Source organism: Pteropus alecto, unplaced genomic scaffold (genome assembly GCF_000325575.1).
Source record: "Pteropus alecto unplaced genomic scaffold, ASM32557v1 scaffold20, whole genome shotgun sequence".
In the NCBI taxonomy this organism is placed as follows: Eukaryota; Metazoa; Chordata; class Mammalia; order Chiroptera; family Pteropodidae; genus Pteropus; species Pteropus alecto.
Genome location: NW_006436298.1, coordinates 38446318 through 38465413, shown reverse-complemented (window position 1 = coordinate 38465413; position 19096 = coordinate 38446318). Strand labels below are relative to the sequence as shown.

The following is a 19096-nucleotide window of genomic DNA, read 5'->3' as shown; positions in this document are numbered from 1 at the left end:
GACAGAGGCAGAGAGATGACTCATGGGAAATTTTACCTAAACATGCATTACAAAAGTCCAAGGGACAATAGGCAAATAAACGCCTGAAATAAAAACAAGTCATATCTGGCTTCGATAATTCAAAAGTGACAAACTGGTATTTAAACTTCCTGAAAATAAAAGCAAACAAAATTTGTCTGACAAAACAGAAACATACTTCATCTTAAAGAAACTAACCTTTTATATGAGAAAAAATTGTCTTCCTTTAGAAATCTCTACTGTCAGGCAATCCTCTCCATACTAGTTTCTAGGTAACCTCCATCCATAAGCTCTTGATCCCCAGGAAATTTACATGGGGTATAACCACCTCCCAGAAGCTCACCGTTAGAAAATTTTTCTGTGGCCTGACTGCAAATCTTGGCTTAGGAAGAGAGACAATCCAGCTCTCCGTAGTATTTCAAATTGGCTAGTCAAAGATTACTGAGTTTCTCTGTATTCAAGTAAGCCATCTTTGATTGGGTCAAATCAGAAATAAGTCTGTTCCTGATGAGGGAGGTGGAATGGAGCTCAAGAACAGAGAGACTGTTTCACCATGAGCTTGGAGGATAGGAATGCAGACACCGTAAATTTCATTGCACGTAACATTTTTGTGTCCATATAGATTAAAAGTTGCTTTTGCTTTTATCTTCTATTTATAAAAACAAAGTAAGATCACCAGTGAAACCTAAGCAAGGAAGTAGTTCAAGGAACTAAATAAAAGATTGGTGCTGTCAGATGAGACCTTGAAGGAGCTGTCCTTGAGACATTAAGGACGAAGGAAAAATCGAGAAAAGATAAAAGTCCCACAAGATCCTGGCAAGGTTAACTTTAAATGTGGCTCTGATCCCATGGCAAATGAGGCTGTTTGCACCAACCCTGAGTCATACCTATTTCAAGAATAAAACGAGGCACATCTTGCCAAAAAGGAACACCAAGAAAGTTGTTTCAAAGAAGCACGAGGGGAAAGACTGCAATTACTAGTTCTGTTTTTATAAGTAGCATCATTCATGTCCCGTGTGGGCTTGTTATAGGCTCTCCAAAAATACATCCATACAAATTTCCCAAAGCATTTTACTACATAATAAAATGCTATCTGTTCAGGAAATGATCCAATAGTAAACACAATGGACCATATCGATCGTAATGAAAAATAAAGTTCACTAAAATTCACAGAACTGTAATTTTCTTTTACAAGCAAATAATGTTAAATTATGCCCCCAAATCATATTTTCCATAATTAGGACTTGAAATGGTCATCTTGTTACTACGTGACCTTGGTTGGTCCTGGATTTTATTTTCACAGCTAGCTGCCTTATCCCTGTTCAATATTACCAAGCGGGAGAAGAATGTTCTCACCCTATCGCTGCCATGGGTGTTCAGTCCTTCTAGCTAGTTCTGACTCTTAGAACAATCTTTGTAGGCAACTTCTGTGAGGGTACATGCTGCCCTGGCCACCACTCAAAGCCCTCATGTGGGAAGCCTGTCTCTCTCCTGCCAACCTGGGGGTGGACATGGTGCAGGTGTTGGGCAGAGATGCTTAGCTTCAGAAATTCTGAGAATTTCCTGCCCAAGGAGCTTCCAGTACTGGCTTACATCCTTCCGTAGGCAGAAACCAAATAAGCTGCAAGATAACACTCTGTGCTATAACCAAACTATAAAAGGCAGATAAGGAATAAAGAGAGCCTAGGTCGATGAAAATGGTGCATCAACTAACTCTAGCTTAAACATTTACAAGTTCACATCACACTGATAAATTTTAATCAACATGCTGGCCTTCCATTTTCATATACCTAAAACAAATGGTACAAACTAGTCCTTGCCAAATAGTGGTAAGGGCCAAGGAAGGTGTCTGAGCCTGCTAGGTGTCCCAAAAGAAGTGCTATGTCATCCCTGGCAGCACACCTTTCTTAAGTGTTCCAACAGACCTGCCCCCCATCCCCAGTCCCATGCCATGTGCCACTTTCCCACTTTACGCTGTATGCTCTTGGCCCAGTAAGTAGCCTTGCTCAATGTACTAAGCTCCTCCTTGCCTCGTTACCTTCAAATAAACCATTTCTTCTTCCTAAAATGCCCTTCCTTCTTTCCACTTTGCTTGGCAATCCACTCTTGTCACCTCTGTTAAAAGTCAACTGTCCAGGGATATATTTCTCTGAGCAGACCTTATCCCTTAGTCTTCAAATTAGATCAGAAGCTTTGCTACCTCATACATTTGTCACAAATGTGATTAACAATTATTTGTTAATTATTTTAAATGTAGATCTTCCCCTACAAACTCTGAGAAAGCAGGACAAGAAAATGTCTTTCCATTATCTACCTAGGCCAGTGCCTGGCCTATACCTGGCATTTGACAAATATTTATTAAAATAATAAATATCATCTAATATATCCTAATTGATAAAATGTCATGTAATTCTTCAACCCTTTGGCACACTTTGGGATACTTAGTATGGTCCACATTTTACAGATGAGGAAAGTAAGTTTCAGAGAAGAGAAATTTACTCAAGTTCACACAGCTAGGAGAAAATGGCAGCAACTAGACGATGAACTTTCTGACTCTGGAGCGGAAGCTCTAAGATCAGATTTGTTTATCAAATTTGTGCATCGCCCACAAAGAACAATCTAGCAACTCTGTGTCCTGAATGGAGCTTCGTGATGAGAAGAATAAGATGAAAACTGTTGATGCTCTCTCCCAACACAGAACTGATTTATTTATACTGCTTTCTTGCTGTTGGGAACTCAAGCAGCTTACAATGACTTTTGTACATGGATTGATGGTTTAAGGGCCTTCCTGAGTTTAAATTAAAAAAAAAAGACAAAGTAAAAAAGACACTTACCATAATTCCAGTAAGCAAACAGACTCCTTTCCCACAGTATGTGTTAGGTACCATGTCACCATAACCAATGGAGAGAAAAGTTATTGATATCAACCACATTGCTCCAAGGAAGTTGCTAGTAACATCCTGTTGATCATGATACCTGAAAAACAGCAAACAAAACCAGTCTTTTATAATCAGTCTACAGTGTGGTTGTTAAGGCCAGTTTGATTCAATTCAATGAATTCACTAAGTATCTTCTATAAACTGCTAATTTAAAGGTTTTCAAAGCTCATGATTATAAATAAAATTGAGGTTCCACCTAAGCAATCTGAAAGACATCAGGGCATTCCTCGACTTTAAAAACAATCTTAAAGAGAAACTATAAACTATGAAAACTGTTTTTCTCACTGGTATAAGTTGATAAATGTACATTTATCCTTGAACCCTGCTCTGGCCCCTGGTCATGACTCATCCTTCCTTGATGCCCACTGATAAGCCTGACTTAGAGCAAAATATGTGGCCGCCCAATCTTCCTCCACACCTTTGTAGCAGAAGCAGCCATGCTGTTTCCTTTGCTTAGACTGCACTTTCCAACCTTTATTTCCCTAATAGGCCAACTCCCAGTTATCCTTCAAAACAAATTCAAGTGGGGCCCTTTCCGTCTACTCTTGTCCCAGCCCCTCCCCTCTGCTCCCTCAGTACCCTGTGTATTTCTCCATCACAGGACTATATCGTACTGTCTACCCAGGAGGTCCTGCACTAGCCAACCTCCTTGAAGACAGAAACTGCACTTTTGATCACACAGTCCCTGCCTAGAACCAGAACTTAATTGAAGACTCGTGGCCTTAGCAACTGTACACAAAGAGTTTGTAGTCAAAAAGACGGGGAGGGATAGAGTTTATCCTGATTATTCTTTGAGGTGTCAAGTTCTTCTAGTGAGGAGGAAGGTGTTTATATCAGAAACAGATACCCTATAATATTGGGCTTGAATTCGCAGTTCTAAACAGTAACCTGGCCCATCATAGGGACACTGTTATCCACCTGCATACAACAGTGAAGACATATGAGTTATTACCCCAGAAGAACTTGTTCTGGATGCATGTTTTGCATAGTCGTGGGGTGAAGTGGTCCTCCTGTGGTCTTGACAGACACCAGATTCTGGTTACTAGAGGCATTTCTTGCTCTTCCCCCAACTTCTAAGGATCACTCTTCCTTCCCAGCTCTAGATACCAATAGGGAGGGCTTCCGTGTCCTCGTTTCTTGCTCTCCAAAGCATGTTGATGGGCCCGTGGCTTACACACGCTCAGTCCTGCCTTTCAACTTGACTCATTGTGCTGCCAGAGCTGTGGTGGCAAGGAGGCTGCCCCTGGCTTGAGCCCCAGGATTAATCCCATGAACAAACTATACCGCGGACATGCATTCTGTGCCCTCCCCCACCATCTCATGCCAAGGCTCCTGCACCTCTAACCAAAAGTTCAGAAGGTTCATAGGATAAGAGCTTTCCTCTGTAGTATCAGTGGATCCAAGCTGTCTTTAGATACAGCTTCTTTATTCCAAAAAAGTAAGAGAAGCTAAAAAATAGTATTTGCTGTTACTCTGGTCTAGGAAAGAGAAAGTGGAACCCAGCAGTAAGGAAGAATGCAGGCAATTACTGTATCTTCCGAAAGAAAAGGCAAGGGCATGTGCCCGGGCAGCTGGCCTTTTGCTGAGGAGCATTCTGTGAGTTTCCGGTGGCAAAAGGACAGAAACTGTCACCATTCTACCCCAGAGAACTGCCCCTGTGGCCTAGCTATGGAGTCCCCTCTGCCCAGAATGGCTGGGTGAAGAGGCTGTCTTTGCCATAAGGGAGGTCAAGATGTATTCTTAGCATTCAGGGAAGACAGGTCAGTGTGTTTCCCCCGAGAAACACGGTTAAATAACACGTACACAGGAGTAGGGTGATGTGATCCGTGCTATACTTCAGCTACAATATGAGCTCGCGGGCTCTGTGAACTACTCTGGGACCTGCTAGGCCGGTGTATTGGGGCTTCCACAGAAGAATGTGGTTTTCATTTCAAACAAGACCCTTAGAAATAAGCTTTGGATTCTAACCCATTCATGATCTTGGGGGCTCTCTCTAGACTATTCCTCATCAAACAATTGCCTAAAACAGGGGATACATTTCCCTGGAGTGGGTGTGGGCTGTACAAGAGAGAGGAGGCAAACGAGGTCATGCCCTATTCAATGCTGAATCGTGAGAGGAAGTTCCTAATCAACAAAGCATGATTTACATAAAGGACGTATACATTTAAGGGTTGATGGCCCTAATTCCCTAATGCATATGAAATATTTGTTGGGCACTCACTACGTGCTCAGCTCTTGACTCGCATTCGTTCTCATTTTACATTAATGTTTTGAGACATGGACAATCTGAGACATGGCTAAAACAGTTATATTCCCCCACCCTCTCTACATCAACAGTGTTCTCAATCACTAGACACTTAGAAAATGGGACCGTGTCTGAGTGAAAACTTTAAGTTATTTCTACACTGTGAGTGACCGGAACACGACTGCCGGACACATGGTTTTCCTTGGGTGAGCTCAGAGCAAGCACAAATTGGAGTTTGAGATTTCATACTAAAAACTAAGGCCTCTAGGGGACGCCTTCCTGGCTGGTGCCCGCAAGGACATCTCAGCTTTGGCACAGATCTGAAAGTCTTTCTAATCTGCTCTTCCTGTAGCACTTTTGGTTTTCGAAGTTTGAAGCCATAAATTATATTGAAAATTACAATGAAAAGCATTCACTGGAACATTTAGGCAAGCCGACTCCTCTTTAGTTGCTCGCCTTTAATTAAGACATGAGTTTTAAATGCACAAATTTCTCCCATCTTCATTTGACTCTTTGCCAAACACTCTCAGGTGTTATGCCACAATTATCAGTCAACATTTGTTATGTGTTATGTATATTACTTTGGGTCAAAGATTGTAATCCCATATTGAAGGGCCTCATTAGAAATAAATAGCTTTCTAGGATTTGGTACTTTAGGGCTAGGGGTTCAATGTTAAATTATCTTTTTTGCTTATGCAGTAATAAACCTGCCTGAAAATAGCTCAGAATGAAAAAAAAAAAAAACTCATACTAATGTTTATGTTACATTCAGACACATTTAGTAGTGGATAGTCATTAGATATCACATTAGATACTATTAGAATAATCAGGATTTCTTTCTTGGCAACTCAAACAAACATTAGACTTATCAACATGATATTATCATGTATCTTATATATATATAACCATAATATATAATTATAACATTATGATATTACCACTTAGAACACTTCCAGGTTTTGAATTTATGCCAGATTCATACCATTGTAAATGACTAATAACTTAAATGGTTATCAATTTGAAAACCTTTTTTATAGTAGAAGTTCATTTCACAAACTTAGACAATTCCAACCTTCTCCACAAGGAGAACTGTTCTGAGAAAGACATGAAGAAATAACTCGTGGCAAATTTCAAATTCTGATCAGTATGAAGGCTCGTTTAATTAAAAATACATTAAATAAGATTGCAATTAGTGCAAGGAATGCCTGATCTCAAGTTCTTAAAATAAGGGCTTTAGGGTTTGTGGAGAAGGCTTAATGAACTATTCTAGAGCACTGCATGCTTCACAGACTTAAAGATTGTGAGATTAGCTTTAAGATTTTAAAAGAAGCAAAATGATCCTTTTCTTAGTTTCCATTCATTTCTTCATTCATTGATGACTGTGGGTCTAGCACTGTTTCTTAGATCATAAATATGACAGCTTCCCAAAAATGTTTGTTTAAATTCACAGGGGTTATCTTTCCAAGGGAATTATTGAATTCTTCTTTCTGAATGAAGCAGCCTCTGCCCAGCAATACTGCCTCACTCTCAGCATCCTTCCATAAGTGAAAGGACCTTTGGTCACACTAATGGCTGGCCAGTATGTCATCTCTTTCAAAATTCTTTCTCTGCAGGTGCATCTCCCTCTACCTGGAACCACCTTCCCCTATCTTCCTAGCTCTGATTTGTAGATTGAAAATTTGTTCGTGGGTCCCTTTTTCCAGACTCTGCATAGCTTTTGATTAGCATGACCAAAGGTCCTTTCTTTGTATCCCAGGAGCTTCTTGTAGATATCTCTAGCACCACTGATCAATATTAACTTGGGTCACAAAACATGTAATATATAATTTGCCCATCTAACCTGCCTCTAGAATCTAAACAATGAAGAATTTGAGGACCAAAACTATGCCTTATTCATTGCTGTATCTTCATTCAGTTACTTGTAAGAATATAGCAGGAAGCTGGAATTTACTGAATGAATTAGTGGGACAGTATAAAACATTTGTTTTCAAACTGACTTGCTCTTGGCCACATGCTGGGCCTTCAGAATCATTTGTTCAGATACAAAAAAGAGGATAGAAATGAGTGTTGCCCATTGATGACATGAATTGGATTTGTCATGTTATATCCCAACTTATATAGTATTTTGACACTTAAAAAATTAATTCAACGATGGAGGTTAACAACTGACAAACTATATTCATTCATACTTCTCTATTAAACTTATTATTAACATTATAAATGTCCAAATCATCTCATCTCAATTGTCAGCTCTGATCTCAAATGCCAGCCCTAGTTATATAGTGAAAAGCGTTATGAAGATTCAAATGCATGTGATCAATCTTCCATCAGTTCTCTTTCCTGAATTGATATTTCTCTTCTGAAATACCACTAAAATAATACTAAGGCTATAAAAAAGAGGTATAAACCCACAGGAAGGAAAGAAAAGGAGAAATCAGAGAATGATAAATAAAACAGTTTGATACAAATGAAAGCACAAGGGAAATTCTGCTTCCAGCCATGATGAAACAACAAAGGGATGGATTTATACTCCCTCTTAAAACAACTATAAAACTAGAAAAAAATATTTGAAACATGGTTAACGAGACATAGATAATCTAGTAACAAAGAATAGTGATCTCTGAAGGATGGTAAACAACCAAAGTGAGTCATACAATTGCCCCAGCTTAATGCCTCAAGAGAATCTCTGGATATAGCTCAGGGAGGGAAACCAAGTGGAGTCCAGAGGACTCCCCAAGTTGAGGGACAGAGATGGAAATACAGGGAGGCCAAGAGTTCACAAGGCCCCAAACCAGAGAGGACAAATCTGTACGAGAGATATCCAGAGATCTGCCGAAGGGTATCCTTGATTATTCAGCTGAATACTAATCAGTACATAAATGTAAAACTATCCAAGGCTGTCAAAGCAGAAGAACTACATGTAAAGTGGTACGGTATCTTTAGAAGATACATTGTACTAAGTGGTATAACATCAGGGGGAGATAAGATTGATAATTTAGTTATAGTATACATAAGTATACTGGTATGCTATAAACCCTAAAGGAACTAGTAAAATAATACATCAAAGAAAAATAAATTATAATGCAACAAAAGATATATAATGAAATAAAACATAAGTAATCCAAAAATAGGCAGGAATAGAAAAAAAGAACAAAGAAGAGACAAATAGCAAACGAACAGTAAGATCTCAGATTTACCCAAGCATATCTATAACCACATTAAATATAAATGGCCTAAATACCCCCAATTAAAAGGCACAAATTGTCATAAAACCCATGGGAAGTTCACAGCTTGGAGATTCAACACTGAAAAAAGGAGAACTGATGATGTCTAAGTATATGGAATAATAGATGTCTAGGTACCTGCCCGTGTGCCTGGTAATGCCAGATAACTAACAGGAGACAGAGGTGTTTTTTTTTTTTCCCCTCTGGAGATGTACTGGAGATTCTGACCCAGGGCCCAGCTAAGGTTAGGAAAGATGTTTGGGGCTAAAAACATAGGGATTAAATGCATGTTTCCAAACTGAACAGGAGCATTCCTAGTTTCCTTTTTTTACTTCCTATCCCCAACCCTATATTAAAACTCATTAATACAGAGAAAGAATATTTTTTCCCCCCTCTGGAGAAACAGAACAGCTTCAGAGAAAAGATATTCATGTACTAACATCAAGGATTCCCTAATAAAAAATGTAACTTTCTACCTAGCCACCTTACAGTGATTTATCAGACAGTAAGCTCCTCTCTTTTTTTAAAGCTTCCAATTCCAACTCTTGACCGTGAAAGAATAGCAAATGATCAGCACACATTTGCAGTATAGTTTCTATAGAAAAGATACAGACAAAAAAGAAGAGTAGGGAGAAAGAAAGAAATAAAAAGGAGGAGGAAACAGAAGAATCTTGAAATAGTGCAAAATGATAGGAGGCAGAACTCCTAAATACTCTAAGTTATACCATGAAAGACCTAAAGGAAAACATGGCATCCGTAAAACAGGAACCGGATGCCACAGAGAATATAATTAAAAAATAAAAAGAGAAACTTTTTATAGTCACAACTATAATACAAAATAATAATACAATTACAATATAAATTGGCAGAAATCTCCCAAAAAGTAGAACAAAAAGACAAGAAGAGAAGGGGGAAAGGATAATGAAAAAGATACATTCTCAGAGAATCAATATAAAGGGTCTAACAATTGACTTGCCACAAGGACATAGAAAGTGGAAGAAATGAAAAAGTTCTTTTATTTCTTTGTGTAGGAAAAATGGTAGGCAGGTATCTCTAAAGAAAAGTTCTTTTGAGTATCTGCATACAGAATAAGAAAAGATCTATGTCAAATGGGATCACTGTAAATTTAAAATGCTAGGAATGACGAGAAGATCTTAAAAAGTTTCAATGAAGGGAAAAATAGATCCCAGCTAAACAATGCAAATGGTTGCCTCTAACATTATTTGTTTTAACATGTATGTATTGACATGGAGGGGAGAGTAATCTATTTCTCCTGGATTTGTAAAGGGGAGGGATGTTGAATCTGGCAGTAAGAGCTGGATAGCTGTAGTTCAGGTCTTCTCTTTGCTCTGCTGGCCGCCCCCCAGAGCAGGTGTATTTGGTTCTCTATGTGGTAAGTTGACCTGGGCAGGGGTGACTCCTCCAGGGTGTGAGGATGCACCTATGACTCTATCTGATTCAGTGGTGAATCATCAAAATGGCATGCAGCCCACTGGGCTGCAGGTCGGATGGTACTTTCTAGATCTGCTTTATGTGAGTAATGTAGCTGATATGTTGAGGTCTATGAATTGAAGACCCAGAAAAGTGAGAGGAGTATGATAAATTATCTCCCTCCAAACCCAAACTATGTGCATATGCTTTTAAAGTAAAAGCAAAGAAAATAAGAGATTCAATGAATTAAAACACATATTCTCATAAAGAAATCCAGTGAAGGCGCATATTCATGTTCAAAGGAGAAAAGTGCTGAATGTCAATGGCTCAGAGGATGGGTGACATATATCCCTTATTTGCCACTGATTCATATCAAGGGTGCTCACCTATGGTTGCATATTAGAATGGTAGGGGAAGCTTTAAAAATACATATGCAAAAGCCTCATCCTCAACCAATTAAGCAAAATCTCTGGGGGTGGAGCCATGGCAGCGATATTTTTAAAAACTCCCCAAGCAATTTTAATGTGTTGTCAAGGTTGAGAACCATCTATTAGCTTTGTTTCAGGAGTTGTTTCTCATTCAATAACAAGTTGAACATCTACATACATAAAGGAAATTTAGGAGGCACTGCAAACATGCAGATGAATAAAAATTAGTAAGCATTCATGAGAAGTTTAAAATGTAATAAGAGAGAAAACTGATTGCAGGGAATAAGAAAGTAATATCCAAGTTGTAATAAATGTGCATACAAGAGCTAAAGGCATGTCAAGAAAAAATATATATAACAGATGAAAGTAATGACATGAATGTATGATAGCACTGGGACCTAAAATTATAGTTTTAAATTTGAATAAAATGTAAAATTTAGTTAAGTCCAACCATTTTACTACAAACCTCTGAATGAGGGTGCTCTAAAAAAAAAACATTGCAATTCCATGTATAAAACTACTCTCTAAATAATTTACAGAACATTTCTTCAGGCCAGAGAATTTGAAATGCCCCAATCTATGTGACTTTCTCCTAGTTCCTCCTTTGTGCACTCCTACTTTGCTCCCCGTCTCTGAATCATGAAAACACAAACATGGCTTTGGGTCTTGGGGATCCCAATATAATCTTCCTTCAGTAACAATAACTATCTAAAGAAAAGAAAGGCAGGGAAATGCCACCCGTAAAGCCCAACTTTAATTGTGGCATGAGTCAGTTTCAATTTTCATTCATTGTATACTTCTTTATTAACTCTGAAGTACCAAGGTGAATTTTTTACTTTTGATTTTATTTTGCTCCATTAACTGTACATTTGAAATTATTTTTTCCTCTTCTGTCAATTTAGAAATGTCAAAGCTAAAAACACTTTTCTTCTTCTTGCTTCACCTTCTATTTTCCATCTTCTTCCTTCTATCTTCTTGCCTCCGTCTCTCCCTCTCTTCCACCCTGTGTGTGTGCGTGTGTGTGCGTGTGCGTGTGCGCGTGTGCGTGTGCGTGTGTCCGGTTTCTTTTCCTGTATTAACTTTGGCTAATGAGACTTGCATTCACAGTATGGATAGAGAAAATTGGCCTTTGGGTAGAGACCATCAGAGAATATGTTCTGTCTAAGTACATAAGCTTCCTTTGAAATAAAGCTGAAAGTCCCTAAAGGAAAAGGGGATAATAGAATATATATAGATTTTCAAACTTTAAGAATTATATTCATTATGTTTCTCTGAAATAATGTTTTATTATCTGACTCTCTATTCATTTATGATTACTTATGTTAGAATGAGTTCAGAAATGACTTATCTATCAATAGCTAATAGTCTTAGATCTCATAACTATATGATTATTTGACAATTATTTATGTTAAAACCTAGAGGACTTCTAGTCAAGATGATGGAGTAGGAAAACATTATGCTCCTACTCCACAACCACATCAAAATTACAATTACAGAACAGTCATCATTGAGAACCACCTGGAGACTAGCTGAACATAATTCCTATAACTAAAGATATAAAAAAGCCACACTGAGACTGGCAGGAGGGGTAACAATGTAGAACAGGCAATTCCCATACCCATGGTGTGGTGGTTAAGAGGGATACCTAGGCTACGGAGGCTCCCTTGAGAAGCAAGGAGTCCCAGGAACCCAATGCCAGAAAGAGAAGTCCCCATAACATCTGGCTGTGAAAACACACAGCCAGTTAATACAGGAAAAGAAACCAGACACACACACACACACACACACACACACACGGACTGCAGCTGAGTGAGACAAAGGGCTGCTGGAAACCTAGGTGCTGCAGGTCTTAAAGGGACCTCACACAGACTCAGTTGTTCACAAACTCACTCACTCTGAGCTCCAGCACCAGGGCAGCAGCTCCTAAAATGTCAGGGACATACAAGGAGCTAATTGAATAGCTTCAGAGCAAGGGCTGGAGGGGCATAAGTCAGGGCAGCTCTCTCCTGGGATGGAAGTGCTGGCAGACATTATTGTGCTTTTGGTGAGCCTTCTCCCCACCCCATACATGGGTGCCAAATCTGAGCTCTCCATTAACTTAACACTGTTCCCCCTGCCCTTGGTAATTTCCTGAGAGCCTGCCCTATCCGACTCATGTGCCTGGCTCAGACTTCTTCTAGGGACTTTTCGACACAAGTGACCTTTCTCACCTCACCCTGAAGACTTTCCTAAAATCTCTCAAAGGCCCCCAACTCCCCCAAAAGCAACGGCTCCTTGTGTGCCCTGTACCTTTTGCTCAAAGGCCCCAAGACCAGCATTAGTAGTAGCCAGCCTCAGTTTAAAGCATAGCCTCTCCCAGATGCCTCCAAGCCTAGCACATGTGGCAATCATCTGCAAATCATTTTGTACCTGCTACCATATAGTCCCAGGCTGGGCACAGGGAGCAGCTGGTCTTGGCCTGCACCAGAGGACCTCCTAAGAGGCCCTAGAGTGAAGACACCTGGTGGTCAGCTTCAGCCTACATGCGAGTACCACCCGACCAGTTCCACAATTAACATACCCAAAGGATGAACTCAGCAGGCATCAGAGCCCTATTAAAGTGAATCTCATTCCATAGGGTCAGCCCCCACACAACAGCTCATCAGCTGTATTCACTGCTATTCCTCACAGTCAGTCAGCCTGAGGGTCAATCCAATCCACTGATATGCCAACAGTAATCAAGGCTTAACAACAACAGTAGAGCACACATAAACCACACAAAGAACACCCTGGAGCACTCAGCTCAGGTTGCAAAAGACACTGTGTCAGTGGGCCCTACAGGACAGCTATCATAAAATCCACTTTGGCAAGACTGGGAGACATAGCTGATCTACCTAGTACAAGGAGTCAGCCAACATGAGAAGACAAAGAAATTTGTTCCAAATGAAAAATCAGGACAACTCCAGATAAAGAACTAAATGAAATGAAGACAACTAATCGACTAGATGCAGAGTTCAAAATACTGGTTGTAAATATGCTAATGAACTTAGAGGAAAAATAGGTAAATTCAGTGATAACTTCAACAAAAAGATAGAAAACACGAAAAAAGAACCAGTCAGAAATGAAGAATACAATAACTATAATGAAAAATAGGTTAGAGGGAATCAACAGATCAGATGAAGCAGAGAATTGAATTAGCGATTTGGAAGACAAAAAGTAGCAGAATACACCCAACTGGAACAGGAAAAAAAAAAAATGAGGATAGTTTAAGAGACCTCTGAGACATCAAGCATACCAACATTCACATCATAGGGAGGAGAAGAGAGAGAGCAAGAGATTGAAAACATATTTGAAGAAAAAAATGCCCCCAAACTCCACCATCTGGTAAAGAAAATAGACATACAAGTTCAGGAGCGCAGAGTCCCAAACAAGATAAATCCAAAGAGGCCCACACTAAGACACATCACAATTAAAATGCTAATAGTTAAGGACAGAGACTCTTAAAAGTAGCAAGAGAAAAACACTTCATTATATACAAGGGAGCTCCCTTAAGACTGTCAGATGATTTATCCAACAGAAACTGGAAGAGACTGGCACAAAATATTCAAAGTGATGAAAAGCAAGGACCTACAACCAAGATTACTCTACACAGCAAGGCTATCATTTGAAATTGAATGAGAGATTAAAAAAAAAAGAGAGAGATTCCTGGATAAGAAAATACTAAAGAAATGCATCACCACTAAACCAATATTACAAGAAATGTTAAACAGTCTTCATTTAAAAAGATTAAAAAAAAAAGAAAAAATATAAGATAAAAATAATTCTCACTGACAAAAGCGTTTACATAGTAAAAGCAGTGGATCAACTAACTATAAAGTGTAAAGGTTGAAAGACAAAAGTAGGAAGATCATGAGTAATTACAACAGTAAATTAAGGGATATACACAAATATACATATACAAAAGAAGTAAGAAATAATGACAAAAACCGAAATGTGGAAGAGGTGAGTAAAAATTTGTTTTGATTTTAGAATGTGTTTGAACCTAAGCAATCATCAACTTAAAATAGACTGCTATAAAAATAGCTTGGTACATAGGAAGTGCATCATAACCACAAACTTAAAATCTACAAGAGATATACAAGAAATAGAGAAAAAAGAATCCAAACACAACACTACAGAAAGTTATCAACATACGAGAAGAGAGCAAGAGAAGAAAGGAACAGAGAAGAATGACAAAAGCTAGCAGAAAACAACTAATGAAATGGCAATAACTATATACCTATCAATAATGCTTTAAATATAAATGGACTAAATACTCCAATCAAAAGACATACAGGGTGGCTGAATGGATTAAAAAAACAAGACCTACACATATGTTACGTACAAGAAGCCCACTTCGGATTCAAATACACACACAAACCGAAATAAAAGGGATGGAAAAAGATATTTCATGCAAATGGAAACAGAAAACAAACTGGGGTAGCAATATTTATTTGAGATGAAATGGACTTTAAAACAAGGGCTGTAACAAGAGACAAAGAGTAATGATAAAAAGATCACTCCAATAGGAATAAATAACTCGTAAATACCTACACACCCAAAATAGGAGCACCTAAATATACAAAGCAAATATTAACATAAAGGGAGAGATTGACAGTGATACAGTCATAGTAGGGGGTACTTTAAACCCATTGACATCAATGGATAGATCCTCCAGACAGAAAATCAACAAAGCAGCAGATTATACATTTTTCTTAAATGCATATTGAACATCTTCTAGGATTGGTCACATATTAAGCCAGAAAATAAAGTCTCCGTAAATTTATGAAGACTGAAATCATATAAAGCATCTTCTCCAATCACAGTGATATGAAACTAGAAATAAATCACAAGAAAACTGAAAACATACCAACTCATGGAGGCTAAATAACATGCTACCAAACAATGAATGGGTTAATAACAAGATAAAGAAATCAAAGGATACTTTGAGATAAATGAAAATGAAAACCCAATGACCCCAAATCTATGGGACACAGCCAAAGTAGTTCTAAAAAAGAAATTTTTAGCAATGCAGGCCTACCATAAGAAACAAGAAAACCTCAAATAAACAATCTAACCTTATACTTAAAGAACCTAGAAAAGGAAGAACCAAGACCAAAATGAGTAGAAGGAAGGAAATAAGAAAGATCAGAACAGAAATGTATTAGAGTCTAAAAAGCAATAGGAAAGATCAATGAAACCAAGAGCTGGTTCTTGAAAGGAAAAAAATATAAACCTTTAACCAGACTCATCAAGAAAAAAAGAAGGCCTAAGTAAATTAGAAATGAAAAAGAAGCCACAGTTGACATCACAGAAATACAAAGGATTATAAGGAAATACTACAAACGATTAAATGCCAACAAATTGAACAATCTGGAATAAATGAATAAATTCCTAGAAACATAGAATCTTCCAAAGCTGAATCAGGAAGAAACAAAATGTGAACAGACCAATAACTGCTAACGAAATTGAATTGGTAATCAAAAAACTCCCAACAATGTCCTGGACCCTATGGCTTCACAGATGAATTCTACCTAACATTCAAAAAAGAATTAAAATTTATCCTTCTCAAACTATTCCAAAAAACTGAAGAGGAGAGAAGGTTCTCAAATTCATTTTAGTAGGCCAGTATTACCCTGATACCAAAACCAGACAAAGACACTACAAAAATAGAAAATTACAGGTCAATATTCCTGATGCACACAGATAAAAAAAATATTCAACAAAACATTAGCAAACCAAATTCAGCAACGCATTAAAAACATCATACATTATGATCATGTGAGATTTATTTTAGAGATGCAAAGCTGGTTCAATATCCAAAAATCAATTAATGTTATACAACACGAACAAAATGAAGAATAAAAGTCATATGATCAATTAATATATGCAAAATAGCATTTGACAAAATCCAGCATCCATTATGATAAAAATTCTCAGCAAAGTGGGGATGGGGGAAACATACCTCAACAGGATAAAGGCATTTTTGACAAACCCATAGCTATCATAATAGCTGAAGAAAAGCTGAAAGCTTTTTCATTAAAATCAGGAACAAGACCAAGATGTCCTCTTTCATCACTGTTTTTCAACATAGTATTGGAAGTCCTAACCACAGCAATCAGCCATGAAAAAGCAATTAAAATCATCCAGATTGTAAAGAAGTAAAGCAGTCATTATTTGTAAATAACATGATACTATATAGAGAGAATCTTAAAGAATCCACCAAAAACTACTGGAACTAATAAATTAATTCAGTGAAGTAGCAAAATACAAAATAAATATTCGGAAATCAGTTGTAGTTTTAGACACCAATTACAAACACTCAGAAAGAGAAATTAAGAAAACAATATACAATTGCAACAAAAATAATAAAGTACCCAAGAATAGGTATTTTAGGTTAAATAAGTTTTAGATTAAATAAATAGGTTAAATTTAACCAAAGAGGTAAAAGACCTGCACTAGGAAAACTATAAGACATTGAAGAAATTGAAGAAGACACGAATAAGTGTAAGGACATACCAGCCTCACATATAAAAAAGAATTAACATTGTTAAAATGTTTATACTACCCAAAGCAACTACAGAATCAATGAAATCTCTATATAACTACAATGGCATTTTTCAGAGAGCTAAAAAAAAATAATCCTAAAATTTATATGGAGCCATAAAAGACCCCAAATAGCCAAAGCAATCTTGAGAATTAAGAACAAAGTTAGAGGTATCATGCTAACTGATACTGAACTATATACAAGTCTACAGTAATCAAAACAGCACAGTACAGGCACAAACATAGACACATAGATCAATGCAACAAAATAGAGAGCTGAGAAATAAACACGTGTCCATATATTAATCTGACAAAAGGAGCAAGAATATTACAATGGGGTAAAGACAGCTTATTCAATAATGGTGCTGGGAAAACTGGACAGACATAAAAAACAATGAAACTCAATCATTTTCTTACACCATAAACAATAAATTCAAAATGGATTAAAGATTTAAATGTAAGACCTGAAACCATAGAAGTCCTAGAAGAAAACATAGGCAGTAAACTCTTTGACATCACTCTTAGTATTATATTTTTAGATATGTCTCCTCAGGCAAGGGAAGCAAATAAAATAAAATAAAATAAACAAATGGGACTACATCAAACTAAAGAGTTTTGCACAGTGAAAGAAACCATCAACAAAATGAAAAGACAACCTACTGAATGGGAGGAGATATTCGTCAATGATACATCTGATAAGGGGTTAATGTTCAAATATGTAAAGAACTCCTATAACTTAACACCAAAAAAGTAAGCAATCTGATTAAAAAATGGGTATAGGATATGAATACGCATTTTCCCAAGGAGGACACACAGATGGCCAATAGATAAAGATGCTCAGTGTCATTAATCAGCAGGGAAATGCAAACTAAAACCACAATGGAATATCACCTCTTATCTGTCAGAATGGCTATCATCAATAAATCAACAAACAACAAGTGTTGGCAAAGATGTAGAGAAAAGGAATTCTCATGAACTGTTGATGGGATTGTAAATTGGTGCAGCCACTGTGGAAAACAGTGTAGAGGTTCTTCAAAATATTAAAAATAGAACTACTATATGACTGAGCAATTCTATTTCTGGGTATTTATCTGAAGAAATCCAAAACATTAATTCAAAAAGACATATGCACCCATATGTGCATTGCAGCATTATTTATTATAGCCAAGATATGGAAGCAACCTGTGTCCATCAATAGATGAATAAAGAATAGGTGGTACGTATATAAAATTAGATATCACTCAGCCATAAAAAGAATGGAATCTTGCCATTTGCAACAACATGGATGGACCTAGAAGGTATTATGCTAAGTGAAATAATCAGACAAAGACAAATACCATATGATTTCACTTATATGTGAAATCCAAAAAAAACAACAACAACAACAACAAAATAAAACAGAAACAGACTCATAGATATAGAGAACAAACTGATGGTTACCAGACAGAAGGGGTGTTGGGAGGATGTGTGGAAAAGGTGAAGGGATAAAGAAGTACAAATTAGTAGTTATAAAATAGTCACAGGAATGTGAAGTACAGCATAGGGAATATAGTCAATAATACCGTAATAATCATGTATAGTACCAGGTGGGTACTAGACTTACAGGGAGTGATCACTTCATAAGTTATATAAACGTCTAGTCACTATTTGGTACAACTGAAACTAAAAATATTGTATGTCAGCTGTAAAGATAAATAAAAAAATCTTAAAAACAAACAAAAGAATCTGTAAAAACACAATGGTATCCCATTAACATACTCAAAATAGACAAGAAAAGACTTGTCAGTATTTAGGCTCTCTTTGCTATTGGGGTTTAGTGAAATGTGTCCAGCTGTAGCAGAGAACTTCAAGGTAAAAGAGTCGTGATAATAAGTTTGATTCCTAAAAGTGAAGATGGAGAAAGACCCAGGGAGTACGTATCCATCACGAGAGATTTCCCTGAATGGAGAATTCCATTTAAGCTGTGGCTCTCAGTCCTAGCTGACCCAATGCCCTCTTTTAATATCTTGAAATGAAATTCAGGTAATATGACTTATTTGTATAAATGATTTATAAAAGAAAATCAATATAATATCCTAACTGTAATATGAATAAGTAAAATAGAAGTAATTTACAATAAGTCATGTATTTCAATATCTGAATACTTAGGCAAGGCTAACCTGGAAGACATAAGAAGCAGTCAGTTCTTTGCACCTATGTGTAGCACTGATGAAAGTGTGATGAATGTTGGTGAAAGTGTGTTGTCTG

The 19096-nt window shown here is 37.3% G+C and overlaps 1 protein-coding gene across 3 annotated transcripts in view; it reads right to left on the bottom strand.

Moving 5' to 3' along the window:
* The window catches only part of KCNN2 (potassium calcium-activated channel subfamily N member 2), a 138509-nt gene that overhangs the window by 26944 nt on the left and 92469 nt on the right, over positions 1 to 19096 (bottom strand). For all 3 annotated transcript variants that reach the window (XM_006913288.1, XM_006913289.1, XM_015590366.1), the window contains one exon: positions 2853 to 2994. In XM_006913288.1, coding sequence (XP_006913350.1) covers positions 2853 to 2994 — 142 coding nt within the window. The remainder of the gene's footprint in view (positions 1 to 2852; positions 2995 to 19096) is intronic.